At 57.3% G+C, this 19968-nt stretch overlaps 1 protein-coding gene across 1 annotated transcript in view; it reads right to left on the bottom strand.

Moving 5' to 3' along the window:
• Positions 1 to 19968, bottom strand: part of ARHGAP23 (Rho GTPase activating protein 23) — a 72935-nt gene that overhangs the window by 41264 nt on the left and 11703 nt on the right. Inside the window, 5 exon segments of the mRNA XM_070389761.1 lie at positions 2169 to 2223; positions 2387 to 2465; positions 2581 to 2676; positions 3881 to 3908; positions 6419 to 6580. Coding sequence (XP_070245862.1) covers positions 2169 to 2223; positions 2387 to 2465; positions 2581 to 2676; positions 3881 to 3908; positions 6419 to 6580 — 420 coding nt within the window.

Below are 19968 nucleotides of genomic sequence, written 5' to 3'. Positions count from 1 at the left end.
GCCTAGCCTGGCCCCTGAGGGGCTACCCAGGGGCCTAGCTCAGCATGAAGTATCAAAGAGGGAGGGTGAAACCAAACCACACACACACACACACACACATCACAAGGAGACCCAGGAAAATACACACCCAGAGACACTCACACACACACAGAGAAGCACAATGAGACACACACACACACAGTTAACTACAGCTCCAGTCCCGGGCACACACATCACGTGACGAGGGTGAGTAAACCACACCCCGTACTCAGCCCCCTTAGGACCCACACACCAGCCAGGACACTCACGTACCTCTCCCTCCTGCCATCCTGCCGGCTCCCCGGACTCCCCGCATCACAGCCGCTGTGGTGGCATCCCGGCCCCCTCCACCCTCCCTGCCCCCGCCAGCCCCCGCTGACCACTGTGCCGGCCCTGGCCTCGGGGCCCCCCAGCCTGCCCTCCCGGCGACTGCCCTCGGCCCCCACCGACTCTCTCTTGCAGGCGGGAGGAGGAGGGAGGGGAGGATGGGTGTGGAGGGGCCTCGCCGCGTCGGCGGTGGCGTCAGCAGCTGCCGCAGCGCCATTGGCCTCCAGCCTTGGCTCCCAACCACAGGAATGCCTGGGCCCCACCCTCCAACTAGCCAGGGAGAGGGGGGCCGGCGGAGGCCCCCAGATGCTGACAGCTGGGGCTGCTTGCCCACCCGAGCTGGGGCAGCAGAGCTCAAAGCTGTTGCCCCACCCTGCCCAGAGGAGAGAGCACCGCCCTAGGTCCCGCCCGGTCACACACAGTCCCCCACCCCACCACAGCACGCCTGCCTCTGCCTGGAAAAGGTGCACACGGGCAGGGCCTTTGAGACTTGGGAAAAGCCGTCCACCTACCTCTCTGGGCCCCCATCCATCCCTGCCTCCCCCTCCCCAGGAAGGGCAAGGGGACTATCGAGGTCATGGGGTGGAGGTTCCCAGAGGGGCATGGTGCCAAGCATGGCACTGAGATTACAGTGATTGTGAGCACACATCCAGGGCAGAGGCCAGCACGGCGGCTCCCAAGGCCTCCAGGATTGGCCCGCAGCCCTCTCCTGGGGGGCAGTGACCTTGGGGGCAAGCAAGCTGGCTTCTGGCTGGCACTCATGAGACCAGGGAACTGGGCACTGGGCAGAGAGGACTGCTCTGGGCTCTGGGTCAGAGCTGGGAGGGAACAGAGAGGCAGCGTGTGTGTTTGTGTGTGTGCACACGTCAGGCATGGAGTGTGTGGCATAAACGGGTACACACGTGAGTGCAGGGCACATTGCGTGCCACGTCTATGGTGCCTGCTCTGTGGGCAGTGGGGTGAAGGAAGGGGCGTCTGCACCGCGTATCATGATTGGGGAAGTTCATGTGGTTGTCGCACTGCTGAGCACACACGCCAGGGCTGGGATGGAGCAGGCTGGGATGTCTGTGGGCACATGTGTTCTGACAGCAGCAAGCATTCGTGATGTCCTAAATATTCGTGCCACAGGGGTGAGAACCCCGAGTGTGTGCTGTGACACACTGGTGGCGTGCTGTGGGGATCCGAGATGCTGAGGAGTGTGTGGTATGCTGTGATGCCCGTGGTCATGCGTGTGGGGTGGTGCCTACGTACTGAGGGGTTGTGTGTGTGGTGTGTTGTGTCTGGGATGCGTTATCACATAGGACAGGCTAGATGAAGGGTGGGCCACGGGCTGTGTGGTGTGGCTGTGTACCGAGCGTGTCTGCTTGAGCATGGGGTGGTCCGTGGTATGCCGTGTGAATGGGAGCACACAACAGTATTGTGTGTGTGTGTGTGTCTGTGTGTGTATGTATCTACAGGAGACGTGCTCACACGAGGCCAGGTGGGGAGAGGGCGGGGAACAGACATCTTACAGGAGCCACAGGAACGTGCCAGTCTGGCAGGGCCTGCTGGGCCACCTTCCTCCCAGACACCCTGGCAGGAATCCTGCTGGTCAAAGCCAGTGCCCGCCTCCCCCAACACAGCGCAGCCCTGAATGAAGCAGCCAGCAGCCCCAGCCCGGGGACGGGCCTGGCATCCCCAGTGGGGCAGTGCCGGGCTGGTGGTGCCCCCACACTCTCTCCTCTGCTTCCTAGAGGGGCCAACATGGGAGAGAGGCCAAGGAGAAGGGCTGTATCCCGCCCCGCACCCAGGGTCCTCCACCTCAGAGAGCGGGGAGGACTCACCAGCTGGAGGATGTCCTCGTCCTTGGGCATGATGGAGAGTTCCAGAGTGTCATCGCTACGGAGACAGGGCAGGGGGTCAGGCCAGGCTGAGGCAACAGGGTCTGGGAGAACAGGGATCCTGGTCGCCAGGGCACCACCAGGGCCGAGGGGGAGGGTGTGGAGGGACTCGGGGAGTGGGCTGGGGGCTCTGATGGGAGAAGGGAGGCAGGGGTGCTCACCTATTCTGGATCAGAGCTATGACCTGGGAGTAGGTCTTCCCAATGACGCTCTCCCCATTCACCTTCACCAGCCGGTCTCCTGGGAACCAGGGGCATGGCCACAGGTGAGCAGGTCAAAGGGTGTCAGTAGCCCCACCCGAGACCCCCTGCATCACATATGAATGACAATGAGCCAGGTAACTGGGACAGCTCACCTGTGCGAAGGCCCGCCCTATGGGCGGGGCCATCATCCTTCACGTTCTTGACAAAGATGGTGTCCATGGGCTCCAGGCGGTGCCGGGGGGAGGATCCTGTTGAGCATCAGTCAGGTTAGCTGGGGATGGCTACTGAAGGTCACACCCATGCACAGCTACACACACGGGGGACACACACTCAGAGAATGAGCACACTCACACGGACACAAAACAGAGCCACACATCCACAGGGACACGGACACACAGGATCAGAAAAAACACACTGCTGGGAGGATGAAAAGCTACACGGGCACATGGAGCCACCCCTTAAATGGCTCCTGTGTCCTAGCACCATGCTAGAAAGTAGACTTCAGAGGAAGCACGGACGTGGCCCCTGCCCTTCCCGAGCTCATTGTCTAGTGCGGCAGACAGACAGGCATGCACACACGCACACACACAAACATCACAAGACAAAAGAAGGGTGCCCTAAAAGGCCAGTGGGGAGAGACACCCGCACGCTCAGAGAGTGTCCACATCCAGACCCAGGGAGAGCTGAGCAAGGCCCTGAGGCTCACAGACACCCTGACCTCCCACCCCACTCCCTTCCCCAGGGTCAGGGCTGCAGAGGCCCGCAATCCCAGGACTGGCACTCCCTCCTTGATGACATCACTACATCCCAGCATTACTCCTCTGCTAAGTGCTGTATCCATCAGAGAAACAGGCCTGCACTAGGCTGGCTGGCTCCTCCCCCATCACAGGCCTCTGCAGTGGGGATTCAGAAAGACAGAGTCCCCACGTGCGCCCAGTAGAAGCCTCAGCGGCAGACGGGGAAGCCTGCCTGTTCAAGGAGGTCTGCCTTGGATACCCTGGGAAGCCATTTGGGAGAGCAAGGCTGACAGCCAGGGGAGTTAGTCTCACGTCTGGAAACAGAAGGACCTCAGGGCCGCCCTATACCCCGAGAACCCTAGTGTCTCTGCCCCCAGGGACAGCCCTCAATCAGCCTTCCCACCCCCAGGGCCCTGCAGCTCCCGCCTGAGCTTCCATCTAGGCTGGGAGTAACTCTAGGGCAGGGGCCAGGGCTTAGAAACCCATCTGCTCCCCAGAACACCACCCCCAGCATGAAATGGACAGGTCCGAGGAAGACAAATGTGGAGAAAAGAGAGGGCGCAGAGAGTAAGCATATGTGCAAGTGGATACACAGGAAAGAGCAGACAGGGGCTGCAGTCAAGGGCAAGGGTGCAGCAGAATCCACGCCGACCTGCAGGAGAGGGCCAGACACAGAGCGGGTCCCCAGCCCAGCCCAGGCCCGTCCACTCCTTACCTCCTCCTCGGCCTCCATTCTCTTCCTCCTGCAGGGGACAGAGGCGGGTGTGGGCCCTCGGCAGCACAGGGGGAGGCCCAGCTTTGCCGGGGTGGGCCCTTCAAGCTCCCCCACCCATCAGCCTCCCCTCTTATCATCCTTCAAGTAGCCCAGAAGCCAGAGGGGGAGGGAAGGGTGTCCATGGGGAGGTCACATCCCAGGCAATGTCCCCCGGTCACAGGAGCCCTCTCTCATGCCTGCTAGTCCTACCACATCAGCAACTCAGCCATCTGAAAGCCACCAACCCAATGGGGGACTCAGGACCCCTTCCCTTGGAGAGCTCGAAGCCCAGTGGAGGAGGGGCCAAACCCATGACACACAGACAGGACCCAGGCAGACACAGATAAGCAGGCATGACAAGTGCAAACAGTGGCTATCAGCTCTCAGAGAATGGGGAGGAGAGGCCTGATTAGCCCCTCTGGGAGGGGGCGGTTTAAGGCAAGTTTCAGGCCAGCTGAAAGAAGGCATTGGGGTGAGGTGAGCAGAGGACGCAGGCACTCAGTGGCAGAAATAGGACTGAGTCAGCTGAGCTGAAGCAGAAAGAGAGTCAACACCAGCAAGTGACAAGAGTCAGACTCAAGCTTTCAGGTCTGAAAGGAAAGAACGAGGGAGCCAGTGAAGTTCTTGAGTGGGAGAGAGTAGATAAGAAAATGTTTCCAGCATCTAGGTACAGGGCTAAGAAATGGCCTCAAGGAGACCCACGAGGGAGGTCTCTGGGCTCATCCCTGTGAGTGAGGAGGGAAGGGCACTGCATTTGGGGAGAAATCGGAAAAAGGCAAGAAGAAATCAGAGAGACAGGCCAGGCCAGCGGGGTGCAGCATTTTCCAACTGGATAGGACCTTTGGGGTCATCTTGTCTAATCTGTTCCACAGATCACCACTTTACAGATGACAGGGTGTGATTTGTCCAGGGCCACTCAGAGACAACAGAGCAGCCAGTGCTAGACCCCAGGAGTCTGGGGCACCTCAGCCAGGACAGGAAGCCGCGGGGCTCTGCTGGAGCACAGTCCCTTGGCGCCCGCCTTCCTGAGCGGGGCGCGTGCCCGCTGATATGAGCTGACAGCACTGTGAGCAGTGGCAGCGGCAGATGGATGCATCTAGACGGGTGAGTGCCCTGCAGGCTCCCAGCCCTGGGCATGTTCTGGAAAGGGACGGAGCCCGTCTCTGGCTTGCCCTGCCCTGGGGTCTTCCACGTTAGCAAGGTCTCTCTGAGACACAGGCCAACCACCCAGCCTAGACCACTTGAGCTGCATCTGCAGGGCCACCCTCCGGAGGTCCCCTGAGAGAAGGACGAAGGTCCAGAAAGGGGGGACATTCTGGGGAAGGAAGGACCGGAGGTTCCTGGGAACTGGGAGGCTGGTGTCCTCGGGCATAAGGGGTGAGGCAGTGCCCCTACCACACACCATCAGCCCCTCTTACAGCCAATGAGAAGATCTGGCTCACACCCAGACTCAAACACGGGTGTGAGAGCTATGCAGCGACATGCACACATGAAGCGTATATATAGACACATGTCTAGATATACACACACGCGTGTACATGACTAGCATACCATGCACGCATGTGTGCATACAAAGAAACACGAGCAGGCACACGGACCCAGGCAGAGAAATCCAATGCCTTGGTTCTCTGGCAGGTGGGACTAAGCTCCCTGTCCCTCAACAGCTGTGCAGGCTGGTCCCAGCCCTAGTGGAGGGGAGAAACAGGTTCATGGGCCCCAAAATAAATCGTTCTCCCCTCCTGCTGGGAGAGAGGAGGGGAAGGGAATTGGGCCCTCCTGGGGAGTCCTGGTTCCTGCCTAGGCCCCCCACAAGCTTTCCGGTCAGGGACCACCCCCTGCCCCCAGCCCATACCGTGGCTCAGTTTGAGTAGCCCCAGTTCCTGTACTCAGAGAACCTGATATTTATATTAGGCCTGGAAGGGTTCCTCAGAGTCAAATAGATAAATGCCCTCAGGTGACAGCAGCAGACATGGAGCCCAGAGAGGGTGAGACTACCCAAGATCCACCGTGAGTTAGGAGCTGTACCAGCACTGGGGCCCAGGTCCCCAGCCCAGCACAGGGCTCTTTCTAGGCCCAGAGCTGAGGCCAGCAAGGGCCGGGGGCGCTCTGGGAGGGACCCCAGAGGTGTGTGAGGACGACTGCCCTAAAGCTCAGGCTGGGGAGGGTCAACTAACCCAGCTCAGAAGTGGCAGGTAGACAAAGGGTCCTTGGAAGCCCATCTCCTGAGAAGCTGTTCACCTTCCAGAGGCCGAGAGTCCCGGGGTTGGGGGAGCATCCTGACTCCCCCACCTCTAGCTCCTTGCCCCAAACCAACCACCCCATTCTCCTTAGAAGACTGAGCCCAGAGCGGATCAGGGGCTTGTCATGCCACACAGGTGACCCAGCCAGGGCTGCCCCTGCCTCTCGGTGACCCTCTTCCCCAGGCACAGAAGCACCCGGAGAAAAGCACAAAGGAGTTGCCCTGAAGCTCCCTCAGGGCGGGCGGGGGTGCGGGCCTACCTTTAGGCTGCAGTGCACGGCGGACTCGGGCGGGTACACGATGAAGTGCCGCAGGGTGAAGCCGAAGCCATCCTGGAGGCTTTTGCGCAGGAGCAGCGTCCGTGGGCCCTGCCAGGGGAGGGGGCGCGCAGGAGAGCACCCATCTCTCGGGCCCAGGGGCAGCTGTGGGAGCAGAGCGAGCAAGGGTGAGATGCCAGTCCACACACAGCCTCCTGCAGCCTGGAGGACCTGGGGGGACGGCAGGGCGCACCGACCCGGCTGTGCCCAGACCCCTGCTCCCCTCTCCCTTCCTCTCCCACACTCATCAGCCCAACAGCTTCCTTTTCCTTTTTTCCTCAGTCCCCTTAAGACACCTATGCGTCCAGGGAAATGAGTGCAGCAAGTCAGGTGTCCGTTCTGTTCAGTTCAGCCGAAGCTCACCGACTCTGGACACACAGCCTTCCTGCCTGGGAAGTGCCCGCTGCACAATCTCACACACACACACGTGCACGTGGACACGAGCACAGACACACCCACACGCACTCACGTAGACGGGACACACCACAAACACCCAGACAAGAATGCTCGTGTGCAAAGGTGCAGACACACCGAGGAGCACACACATGCTCACGGAGACACAGACATGCGCACACACACACATAGGCACAGACAGACTGACACACACATGCATCCTTCAAGAGCAGCAGTAAGAAGACGCGAGGGACCATGAGTCCCAAGGGACAGTCCGCTGAAGGGACCGAGCCCAGTCCTGGCTGGCTCACCAGAACTGAGTGGAGAGCCGGGTTGGGGAGACACTCCGCTACCCTCTGGCCACCCCACCTGAGTACTTGGGATTCCCCGAGATGGCAGGGCAGAGGGTGTCTGAAGAGGGTTTGGGGGCACATGGGTGTGTTTATGGGGCAACAGGGAGAGAAGGAGGTTAGTGCCTGAGAGGAGGCTCCCTTCAGTTGCCCTGCTCAGACACAGAGGGAAAGTGGGTGACAGGAGGGCGCCAAAGTGAAGGGCAGTCTGCCTGCTGAAGCCAGGACAGCTCCCTCAGGGGTTCACTAACCCCTGATCTCGGGCAGCCTAACCTACCTGGCACCCCTAATCCAAACCCTTTGGAGGGCGAGAAGCCCCTCCCCTCCCTCAACGGTCCTCATCCCCTGGCTCTTCCTTGGCACCAGGCCGGAGGGGACTTCAGCTGCAGAAGAAAGGCGCAGCTGGGTGCAGAGGGAAGAAGACTCCAGGGCAGGAATTTCGGTAGGAATTTCACTACGAAATCCCCCTTGCTCCCCACCTCGAAACTGCAACTCTAATGTACTCATCCTGAGAAGCCCCTGCCTGTAGCCAGCCACCCTCCAGGTTACACATCTGGCAGAAGGAGTGGATCCTGTGCCCAGCCCGAAGCTAGGGATTTCTGCGTGGGGTAGGGGCTGGGCTCCATGGGGCAGGAGGTTTGAGGAGGGGATATCCTCAAATCTCAAAAGATTAAAGTGCCACAGAAGTAACAGGCTTGCTTCATACGGTTCCAGAAGACATAGCCAGGTGGGAGATTTGAGAACGCCGAGCTAAGCTCTTAGCCAGGGAGATCATTCTAATCATATACATCTGGAAAGTGACCCAGATGGGGCTGTGAGCCCTCTGTCCTCACAAGGGCTCAAGTGAAAGCTGGACGACCCCCATCAGGGAGGCTGTAGGAGGCCTCCGCCTTTTCTGGCATCAGGCGGAAGGTCCAATGATGCCCCCTCAGCTCCTTCCACTTGTGGCTATAGCCTGGACACTCCCAATGAGCCCCACACCCCCACGGGGGTCTGAGGAGCCCAGAAGAGAAAATTCTCTGGGAATTCTGCTGAGATCTGAAAGCCCCTGGATTTCCTATCTCTGCTGGTTTGGCAAGGAACAGATGAGGAAGAGAAGAGGGCCTCCGGGGACCCTCCACTGCCCCCTCCTACCAAAATCCCTGCTCCTGCCTAGCGTGGAGTGCTTCCACTGCACGTCCTCCACTGGGCTCTGAGCTGAGGCTGTGTGCAGGGCCTATTGTTTTGCTGGTGTCCTGGATTAAGGTTTAAGCCACCAGCTGCCCCAGTGATGAGAAGTGGCTGGGACAGGTCCCCGCACGCCCCCCGCCCCTCCCCCAGCACACATCCTGCCTGGAGCTGCCAGCTGCCTGGGGGTGCCACTCCCTGGGGAGGAGGGGCCAGTAATCAAGGGCAGTGGGCATGCCTTTCTCTCTCGGGTCCTCTCCTCACCCAGGCACCACTGGCGCTCCCTCCCTTATCTCTGCCTCTCCCTTTCCTCTTTTCCTTCCTTCCAAGGCCCCTTCCCCCATCCTTGCCAACTAGGCGCCTGAGAATGTCAGTGTGGTAATCCCCCTGCCACAGTAACCACAGCCCTGCCTGAAGAGGAGCTGCTGCAGCCCCCATTAATGACCAGATTTGGCAGTCTGTGGGAAGTTCTTCCTTAGGTTTAACCTCAGTCCTTCATGCTATTACACATGCATGTTCCCTCTGCTTTCCTCCCATCTGGGACAGCACTGAGTCTTGCTCTCATCTTGACCGGGAGGGAGGTGACAGATGAGGAAACAGAGAAGGGACCAGCAGTGGAAAGTCATTAGACTGGGAAGAGGTACAGCTCACACATACATCCCCAATTGTGCTATCTGAGGTAGGTACAGAGACAAGAGGAAGGAGAGAGGCAGGTTCAGGGGACACAGGGACATCACCAAGTAATGCCCCCTAGCCCAGATCCACTTCCAAACGCTCCCACCCTCAGGTCAGGAGAGACATCCAGAAATTCCCACTGATGGTGGGAGAAGGGCAGGTGGTCCCAGGGCCACAAATTAGACAGAACTGGACATGTGATGGGCTGGCAACACCAGGAGCTAGAACCCAGGAGTCCGGCTCCTCCCCTCCCCCAGGAGCATAAAGAGGTCATTGCGGGGAGCACAGCGTTCACGCTGGGCATGGTGCCCACTGTGACTCACACCCTGCCAGCCTGGTCGATCTCGGACCTCAGAAACACTGTCCCCACCCCCATCCCCCCACTCCAGCCATGTCAGTTCTCACCCTGAGGTCACTCATTACTTCCTTGGCCTGCTTGAAAACCTTGTGTGTCTGTGCCCAGGTCCCCTCCCAGGGAGAGGGCAGAGTTCTGAATCAGGGTCACTGTCAGCCCAAACTCTCCAGGATTCCATGCCCTGGCATCTCTTCAAACAACCCCAGTCCCTTCCATCTTTCTCCCACCTGTAAACCAAGAGGCTTGAGCCCACTGCAGGCCACCACCAGACTGGGGGTTGTCATCCAGCACCCCCAGAAAAGGTCTCAGCCACCACTCTGCCGCCCTCACCCACTTTCCAGGGCATGGGTCCCGGAAGCCTGGGCTCCCCGGCCCCGCTGACCCCCGCGGCGCTCACCCTGGCCGGACGCGCCCCCGGCGCGCGGCGGTCGCTGTGGCTGAGGCAGGGCAGCCAGAGGCAGCGCGGCTCCGGGGCGCTGCAGTCCACACCGACGGCGCGCTCCCAGCGCCAGCCCCCGGCCCCCGCGCGCTCCACGCGCCACACCGCGCTGCCCACGAGAGCCGCGGCTGGCGGGGGCCCCCGGGGCCGGCCGCCGCCCCGGCCCCAGCGCGCCGCGGGCCCGTCTTCCGGAGCCCGGCGCGCCGCGCGGGGGCCGGTGGCCGCTCCTCGGCGCCCGGCGGGCGGCGTCCTCGGTCCCCTCGGCGGCGGCGGGCGGGCCCCCGAGGTCCCCGCCCGCCCCCCGGAGCCGCGGGCCCGGGGCCCTGGGGCCCCGAGGGGACGGACGGCCCGCGCGGACGGCGGCAGGACTGCTGTAGCGGCTCCGCACCTCCCACGCCTCTCCGCCGAGGGCGCCTGAGCCCGGACACGCCGGCGAGTCGCGCAGGGCAGACGCCTCCCCCTCCGGGGCGGCCCCTGTCCGCGGCCGCCCCATCCCACACCCACACCCACACACACACCCCCACACAGGAGAGGCCCTGCGCAGTGCCCCCGCAGTCACACACTGCACACCCCGTGCAGGCGCGCGCGCATGCACACACACACACACACTCACGCACACACCCCACTCACAGGAAAGCTCTCCGTACCCGCCCGCACACGCTATACTCCTTCCAGTCCAAAGCTCACGCATCTTGCTGCGCCCCAGAGAAATACATACTCGCATGGGTACACATGTAAACACACACCCAACCCACCTCACCACACACACATCTAGGCACCCCACACCCTCCTCCCACAGGCACACTCATTCTGCCTATGTCCACATGCCACACATAGACACACACACAAGCACACTACACCCCTCATACACATGGTGTGCATGAACACCGTTCTTTATGCACACACGCTTTGGACACCCCCCAAGGATATAATGGCCCCCACCTCCCACTGAGACACATTTGCAAGCATATCCACTGTGCCCTTAAAAGCACACCAGGCCCCCTCCTACCCACCCATACCTACCCACACTCACACACCCCACAGGGAGACCCACAAAACCCACAAAGGCACATGCCTATAGGACTTGTACACACTACTCAGCACAGCCACTCAATGCATTGCTGCTGTGCCCCCTCAGGTCTCTCTCCCTCTCTCTCTAACACACACACTCACACTCACACGCACTGCCCTGCACAGGGAGCAGCTCTTTCTCATACCACCCCGTTTCACGTCATGTTGTACACTTCCCACCACCAGCCACGGGAACGCGTAGCCACCCCTCTTCCCTAGGGCCCCCTGCCCATTAGCTCGACCCAGAGGGGACACCAAAGCCGACAGTGGGCTCCAAGCTGGCCCCCACTTCACCCCCAGCACGCGAGTCAGACAGGAAGCCGGAGTCACGGCAGACCCTGTCCTCCACCCCTTCCTGCTCCCTCTCTTCCCAGGCCCCTTCCCGGGTAGGGCTGGCAGAGGCCTTGGCTAGTAGGTGTCACCACCACGATTTCTATGCACTTGACTGTTCAGTGTGGTCTTGCCGCACACAGCGGCTCACTGGGGCCTGGGGCCACTGCCCTGGCCCAGTTTTCAGAGAAGGAACCAACAGAAACCCAAGAGCACCCGGTCTGTGAGGGCGGCACTGGGACTCCAAGTCCAGAGCCCCTTCTTTCCAACTTTGATCTCACCCCGAAACTCTAGCCAACACCAGGGAAGGAAGGCTGAGGGCAGCGGGGAACAGACCAGCCAAACTGCGCTCTCAGATCTAGGAGTCAGGGAGGAAGAGGCATAGGGTTGGGCCCTTGCAGGGGAAGCCACCAGAAGGGAGAACCAGGCAGAAGAGCCAGCATCCCTTCCCTCCGTCATCCCCATCACCCGTTGTCCCGGGAAAGGACAGGCCAGGATGGAGAATCACCTGGGAGGCAGAGGAGAGAGACAGAGGGGCACAGGGAGGAGGCGAAACCAAGGGGCAGAGGGAGGAGAAATAAAGGCCCTCGAGGGTGGGCAGGAGCGAGGGAGGAGGCGGAAGGGTGAGGGTGAGGCGTGTGGGGCCGGGAGCGGTTTTGTTCTCCTGTTTCCTGTTTGCTGCTAGCTGGGCCCCCAGTGCAGGAGCCAGACCCCCACCCGTTCCCTGGCGGAAGCCAGACAGGAAGAGGGAGGCTGCCATCAGCGCTGAGTCAGGAGGGCTTGGGGCAGAGCTGGAAAGGACCATCCATGGTCTGGGGGAGCAGGACTCCTGGCACCTCCATCAGCAAGCTCCCCATCATTAGAAAAGCAAGGCTTCTGGGTCAGGACCACTCTTGCCTTTGTCTTGCCCTCCAAAAGCCAGGGCCTTAGACCACTTGGACTGCCCAGATGTCCTCAGACTCTGCCACCCCAGATGAAGGGCTATGACCATACGGACGTCCTGACTCAAAGCCTGACCTGCTTTCCCAGAAGGCAGCCAGTTAGTCCCTCCAGCTGCCTGATTGCCTTTCCTCTTGCTGCAAGTCTGGTCCCTGGTTCTGAGAAAATGGGCTCACTCTCCCCTCTCGTACCCCATGGAGTCTCTCGTGGCCAACAGGTGCTGACGTGTCTGTGTGTCCAGATCAAGAGCCCACCTCCTTCCCTCGAAACAGGTGAGGGTTCTGAGAGCTGTGGGCAGAGGCGAGGTGGACAAGCAGCACCAGGTTTGTGTCCCGGGCTGCAGAGACCTGGGAAATACAGGCCATCTGTGACACCCATCTCCTGGCAGGGGCAACAAGGCCCCCGAAAGCAGATAACAGCCTCCTCCAACACAAACCGACACCTTCCCCACCCCACCCTCTCCACCCAGCTGCCTCGGTAGGGATGTCAGGTGCTGGGTACACATGGTAGGGCCTAGAAACCTATACACAGCTTGAATAAATGATCCTCCAGGCCTGGGGAGCCTCTCAGCCACCTCCCCCATTTCCTTTGGGAAAGGAATGTGGGGTGGGCCCCAGAGTGCAGTCAGGGAGGGGGCCAAGGGCTGGGAAATACCAGGCGTAGCTGAGATTCTATTCCAAGCCTTCCTGCCTGGTGTGAGTCCTCCCCTACACCCTCCCAGCTTCCTCCCCCCAAATCAGGAATTACCCCGCTGAGCAGTCTTTCCCATCATCCTCTAGTTTGACCAGCTTGCAAAATCCATTCAACCTTATCTTCCTGAAGGTCCCTGGGGAAGGCTTGGGGACTACACTCCCAAAGGGAGGGCATCCAGTCTTCCTCTCTCCAGATGAGATCATCCTTTACTGTTTGAAAGCACTTTCACTTTATCTCATTTGATCCTTACCCTAAGAACTGGATATGTGAAATTGTTTTTATACCCATTTTTCAGATGTAGAAACTGAGGCTCAAAGAGGACAAATAACTAATTCAAGGCTGACTTTTACTTTTAAGCTGGGACAATCCTAGGATTCTAACTGACTCAAATCTCTTTCCATTATCCCCTTATTTATCTATTCAGGAACTTGAGTGCCTGCTGAGGGCCAGGTGCTATGCTGGGGGCTGGGACACCTTAGAACGAAAAGACAAATGCAGACCTCACCCTCAGGGCACTTACAGTGCTATCCTAGCTCCTGAAATCAGGGGGCTCCAGTTCTAGATTCAGGCCCAAGCCAGCTGCCTTCACCCCCACCAGCAGAGACCCCCGCCCCACACACACCAAAGGAGCCCCTGTGTCAGAGATTCAAGGCTTCTCTCTGGAAGGGGACAGCTTGTTTGAGGGTGGCGTTCAGGGCCTTCCAGGTTAGCCTTTGAACCAGAGGGTGGACAGGGCTGGTGGAGGGGAAGGCTGCAGGGGCCAGCCTGACAACCGGGAGCTGGGGAGAGGAGAGCTCCTGGGGCCCAAGGGTCAGGTGAGAGGAGAAGGAGGGAACAGATACTGCTGAAAGGCATGTGGTTCAGGAAGTGAGAGAGAGGGGTCTCTGGGTCAATTCGCCTGCTTTTTCTTCCTCTTGGTTGCTTAGTGCCTCCTCCCAGAACATGGGCTCCAAACCCTGAGACAAGCAATGCAACCACCCCAAGAGAATCATGTGGAATTTCCAAAGGTCTGACTGGTTCCATACGCCCACTGCACACGACCAAACTGGGACCCACTGACACAGGCTGGGACCTGGAACCCTTTGCTGCAGTGCTTGCCCCTGGACAAAACTCTCCTCCAGCAACAAAATGCAAAGAAACTATATGGGACTAAAAATAACTGTACACTTTCACAGTTGGGGCAAAATTATGGACTAAAGATACAAAGAGACCAAAAAAACCCAATTGCCACTTTTGAAGAGCCCAGAAGAAAAGCAGGAGTTGGGGAGAAAAAGAAGGGTATTGCGAATGCCCTCTATACTCAACACCACCAGAGGGGTGGGCAAAATACCTAAGACACCCCTCCAGCCTGACTCTTGGACACACCCCTCCCCTCCCCTCATATAAGGAACAAGCCTGCCCCTTCCTCAGGTAGCAGCAAGCAAGGAGACTTGTTTGTTCTCTCTAGACCCTGCTGCAGCAGAGGCCCTAATAAGGCCTTGCCTGAATTTCTTGTCTGGCTTCTAGTCAATTTTTATTGATTGGGGAAGGCCAAGAACCCTGGTCGGTATCACCATAACCACCTCACATACAGACAGAGCAAATCCTCTGCCAGCCGGTCCATCCCAGGCATGCCGGCAATGTGATACCAAGGCATGCCCGCCCGCCCACGCCTGGGCCTCTGACCCCTGCCCCAGTCTCCTCGCTCAAGGGCGGTCGCCCGCCCCCTCCCTCCTCCTCCACCCTTCTGCCCCACTCGGATGCCTGCTTCTCAGCACCGCTTGTGTGAGCCTGACGTGCCCCAACAGGCGAAGCTGACAAGCCGGCCAGGCAGGCCCGGGTCTCCCCAACATTCTTCAATGTGCAGATAAGCCCGCGTCACTGGGAACCTGAGGACCCCATACTCGGTCTGGCCTGCAGGCAGTTGGGGAGGTGGCTCAGAGGGTCTCTCCCTATTAAGGGTCAGTCTTGCCCTGAGTGGAGGTGTGGTGACCCTCCTCTCCCACTCTGAAACTGGGCGCCAGGAAGGCTGGGGGAGGGGAAGGTGAGAGAAAAGGGAGGAGGAAGCACCGTGATGCCAGAAATCCAGGAGGGCCCGACAGGCTCCAGAGCACCCTCAAGGAGCACCGAATCCCCGAGTTCTTCCAGTGGCAGTATGGCTCGGGCTTAGCACATGGACTCCAGGGTCCTCTGGAGTCCAGAACTTCTGGGTCTGTGTCCTGTCTCTACTACTTCCTGGCTGTGAGACCTTGGGCAAATTACTTAACCTCTTTGAGCCTCAGCTCCTCACCAATAAAAAGAGAATGACACTTAAGTTCCACCTCATAGGTTGTTGGGAAAATTAAGTCAATTAAAGGAAGTCCTGAGTAGGAATTCAATAAATGCAAGCTTTTGTTTGTTGCTTTTTCTTTGAAAAGGTTTTTTTATTGAGGTATAATTGACGTGTAACATTATATTAGTTTCAGGTATACAGCATGATTGGATGGCTATTCACATACTGGATATTCACATATATTTTGAAGTGATCACTACAAGTCTAGTTAAACATGTTACCACGCTTTGCAGATTTTTTTTTCCTGTGATGAGAACTTTTCAGATCTACTCTCTTAGCAACTTTCAAGCATGTGATACTCTTATTATTAACTATGGTCACCATGCTATACATGACATCCCCAGGACTTTACTTTTTGGCTCCTTCCACTCATTTCACCCACCCCCCACTTCTGGCAACCACCAGTCTGTGAACCTGGTTTGGGTTTTTTTTTGGTTTGTTCGGGGGGGTTTCTTTTTAGATTCCACATATAAGTGAAATCATACTTATAGTATCTGTCTTTCTCTGATTTATTTCACTTGCCCTCAATGTCAGGGCAAGATGTTTTCAGCATCTGTTGGATATTTACACTCTCACACACCCAACCACACTCACATTCAGACATACAAACAGCTCGGTCCCACGTACACAAAGACACAGTAACACGTACAGACCCAGGTGAACCTATTCACATGGGCATCACCATCATCTCCACTGCCAGCCCCCTACGTGCCCCACCGCCCCCTAATAAGCAGGGAGGACTCATCAGGAGCCCCCCCACTTTTGTAGCAGAACTTCCTCAGGCCCTGAGCCTTGTCTGTAGGCCCTTTGGGAAGGAGGAAGGGGCGGCCAACACGAGACCCCAGGACAGAGCCTGCTCCCAGCAGACAAGGAGCATGGCGAAGGTGCCAGGCTGGCAGGGCCTCCTCCCAGCAGGAGAGCCAGTGCCCTCCTCAGGGACACCAGAGGGAGGGGTCTTTCCTCATGGTGGGAAATGAGCACTTCCAGAGCAGGGTGAGTCTGGAGCCAGCCACAAAGTAAACAGCGGGGCCATTGCCCAGGCAACCGTGGCCTCGGCGTGGGCCAGGGCGCACCACAGGCCCTCTCAACCCCTGATTTACTCCACTCAGCAGCCCCTCGACTGTCTCAAGGCATGCCCTTTCGGTGGCCATTATGATCTCTGGGCCTGTCTGGGGATTCATCAGAAGGAAGAAGCCGTGCTTTCTCCATCAGATTGGGCTCTTCGAGAGCAGGCTTGTTGGTGTTCGGCCCCGTGTTAGTCCAGAGTCTCTTCCCAGCAGTCAAGGCCTGTGTCCTTCCCTCAGAGAGTGCTCCAGGGCCTGGCCTGAGTCTCTCCCACTAGACTGAGAGTTTCCTAAGGATCATAGCTACTACATTTTCAGAAATGTATTTGTATGGCTAAAGTGCTTTGTCTGTAGTAGACTCTCAAAAGCTATTTGCCAATGGTGAGAACGTGGACAAATTCGAACTCTTGCGCTTTGCTGGTGGGAATGCAAACTGGTTTATTTGCATTTGCAGAGACCGGACATGTGGACATAGAAGGTGAAGGAGAGGAGGGGATGAACTGAGAGAGTGGCGTTGACACTACCATGTGTAAAACAGATGGCTAGCAGGGAGCTGCTGTAAAACACAGAGCGCCCAGTCCCACTGCTCCGTGATGACCAGGCGGTGGGGTGCAGGCGGTGGGAGGGAGGCGCCAGAGGAAGGGGATATGTGTATACTTATGCCTGATTTCTCTTATTGTTCATCAAAAGTCAACACAACATTGTAAAACAATTATATTCCAATTTTTAAAATTGTAGAAAACAATATGGTGGTTACGGAAAAAATTAAACACAGAATCACGATATGACCCAACAATTCCACATCTGGCCATGTACCCAAAAGAAGTGAAAGCAGGGACTCAAACAGATGTACAATGATGTTCATAGCAGCATATTTCATAAAGGTTCCCTTTATGGAAAGGTGGAAACAACCCATTACAGATGAATTGGATAAACAAAATGTGATATATACATATATATATATATATGATATATATACACACACACACACAATGGAATTGTATGGTCTTAAATTCTGACATATGCCACAATATGGACGATCCGTGAAGACACTGTGAATTGAAAGTGAAAGTCACTCAATCGTGTCTGTGACCCCATGGATTGTAGTCCACCAGGCTCCTCTGTCAATGGAATTCTCCAGACAAGAATACTGGAGTGGGTTGCCACTTCCTTCTCCAGGGGGGTCTTCCCGTACCAGGGATGGAACCGGGGTCTCCTGCATTGTAGGCAGATTCTTTACCATCTGAGCTACAATGACCCGTGAAGACATTATGTCCGTGAAGACATTATGCTATGTGAAATAAGCCAGATCAAAAAGACAAGTATTGGAGCTTCCCTGGTGGTCCAGTGGTTAGGGCTCCACACTTTCACTGCAGGGGGCACGGGTTTGATCCCTGCTCTGGGAACTAAGATTCCACATGCCATGTGGTATGGTCAAAAAGCACAAAAAAAAAAAAAAGAGAGAGAGAGAGAGAGACAACACTGCTTTAAAAAAGAAAGATAAATGTTGTATGATTCTGCTTATATGAGATACCTAGATTCACAGAGATAGGACATAGAATGGTGGCTACCAAGGGCTGGGGGAAAGGGGAATGTAAGTTATCCTTTAGTGGGTACAGAGTTTCAGTTTGGGAAGATGAAAAGGTTCTGGAGGTTTGTGGTGGTGACGGTTGCACAGCGATGTGGATGGACTTAATGCCACTGAACCGCACACTTAAAAATGATCAATTTTGAGCTGCCTATATTTTAGCACACACCAAGAAAATGGCAAAGTCAGAATTCAAATTAAAAGTATATATATTATTGAAAGAAAATAGAACAAATGAACGGGTACTCCAATGGGGCCCAGGAGCAGGCCCTGCCCACAGTGGATGCCCAGGACAGCTGGGCACCTCCTTCGGGGAGAACCTTTCCCTCCCACCCCTTTCCATTGTGTCCTCTCAGAACCCCCATTGTCATCTCTGGGGCCCTAGTAGTCCCCATGTAGGGTGAGTTCTCAGGCCCAGGGAGTCTGAACCTCGCACACAGTCGATCCTTGGCATTGACGAGGACCTACCATATATCAGGCTTCACTGGTGGCTCAGACGGTAAAGAATCTACCTGCAATGCGGGGGAGCCAGGTTCGATCCCTCGGTTGGGAAGATCCGTTGGAGAAGGAAATTGCAACCCACTCCAGTATTCTTGCCTAGAGAATGCCATGGACAGAGGAGCCTGGTGGGCTATAATCCATAGCGTCGCAAAGAGTCGTACAGGACTAAGCGACTAACACTTTCACTTACCATCTATTAGAGGCCAGACAGACGGATGTAGTGTCTTGAAATGCCACATTCCAAGGTGCCAGGACCTTGGAAGAGCTTTTCTAGCAAAGTCAGGCTGAGTATGGGGCTCCTGATCCCCTGAGGTCCGACCCTGCCCTCAACACACACGTCTTTCCCAAGCCTATGTACATATGTTTACACACCACTTGTAACATGTACACACACACACCAGGGTGTGCACAAAGAGGCAGATCCCTGTTCTCCCATGCTCTCAGGCACACACTCCAAGAAAACCACACCCGCACGCTGAAGGATGCAGCCTTGGCAGAGACACCGGCAGGTCCCGCATGCGGCAGAGCCCCCTGCTGGCCCAGGTCTGGCACACTTATTTCCTTCACAGCCCAGAGTGGGCAGGGTGCCCTCATTCCCTCCACTCCCCTTCCCTGCTGCATTGTCCAGGCCCCTAACCAGGCCCCAGGGTCAGACTCCCCGCCTGTTACAGAGGAGCAGAAGGACAGAGCGACTGTGGACCCTTAGGAAGGGTCTCACTTTGGTTGGTCAAGGAGGCCTGGAGAGAGGCCAGAGCCCTTCCTCAGACTAGATCGTGTTAGGAACAGCCATTCCTGAAGGCCAGAGGATGCCTGCAATGACTCTTCCCCAAAGTCATCATATCCGTTCTTTGACTCCATACTGAAAAGCTCATTTCAGAGGAGACTGGGGGAGAACCCTGGGCGTGGCTCTTCCTATGGTCCCCTACACCTCTCTCCAGAAGTTCTTCCTATTGTCTGACCACCTGGGCAGAGACAACAGGTGCATCCACTGGTTTCTTTCAGGGGAGCGTTCAGTCCAAGTCAAGCTGGGACCACATCCCCTCCCAGGGCAGGTCTCAGCAGATTCTGAAAGTCTACCCAAAGGCACATGGGGCTCCCTACAGGGAGAGGTTCTCAGCTCCACCCCTGAAACCACACATCCCCTCAGCCCAGGCCCTGCTCAACCTGCCCAGGTCATCCTACGCCCAGCAAGAGCTGAACCTCTCCCTAATCCAGCCCATGTTGGCCCGAGGCAACTGGAAGGGTGGAGGGGACGGTGGCTCTGCAGGGACAAACAACCTCCCCTGGCTTCTGCCAAGGAGGGAGCCAGGATGGTTTCTGGGATGGGCTCTGTGGTCTGAAGAGGACAGACGGCATTGCTTTCTGTCCCAGATCCTCCCCCTCACCGGGTGCCGGGCTCTGCATTTGGGGACACTGTGACAGCCGCAGCAGTAATTAATATTTGTTGAGCCCTTACTATAAGCCAGGCACGCTTCACATGCATTACCTCATTTAACAGCAGAGCAGCTTCTTAGGATAAGCGAGACACACACCCACACACCATCTTGGCCTCTTGGGCCCCCCACCCAGTCTGGTACTGAACTAAATCATAGGGCACCTAAGGGCACGGGACAGAAG

Source organism: Bos mutus, chromosome 19 (genome assembly GCF_027580195.1).
Source record: "Bos mutus isolate GX-2022 chromosome 19, NWIPB_WYAK_1.1, whole genome shotgun sequence".
Taxonomy (NCBI): domain Eukaryota; kingdom Metazoa; phylum Chordata; class Mammalia; order Artiodactyla; family Bovidae; genus Bos; species Bos mutus.
The sequence above is the reverse complement of the archived record's forward strand: the minus strand, read 5'-3'. Positions and strand labels throughout refer to the sequence as shown.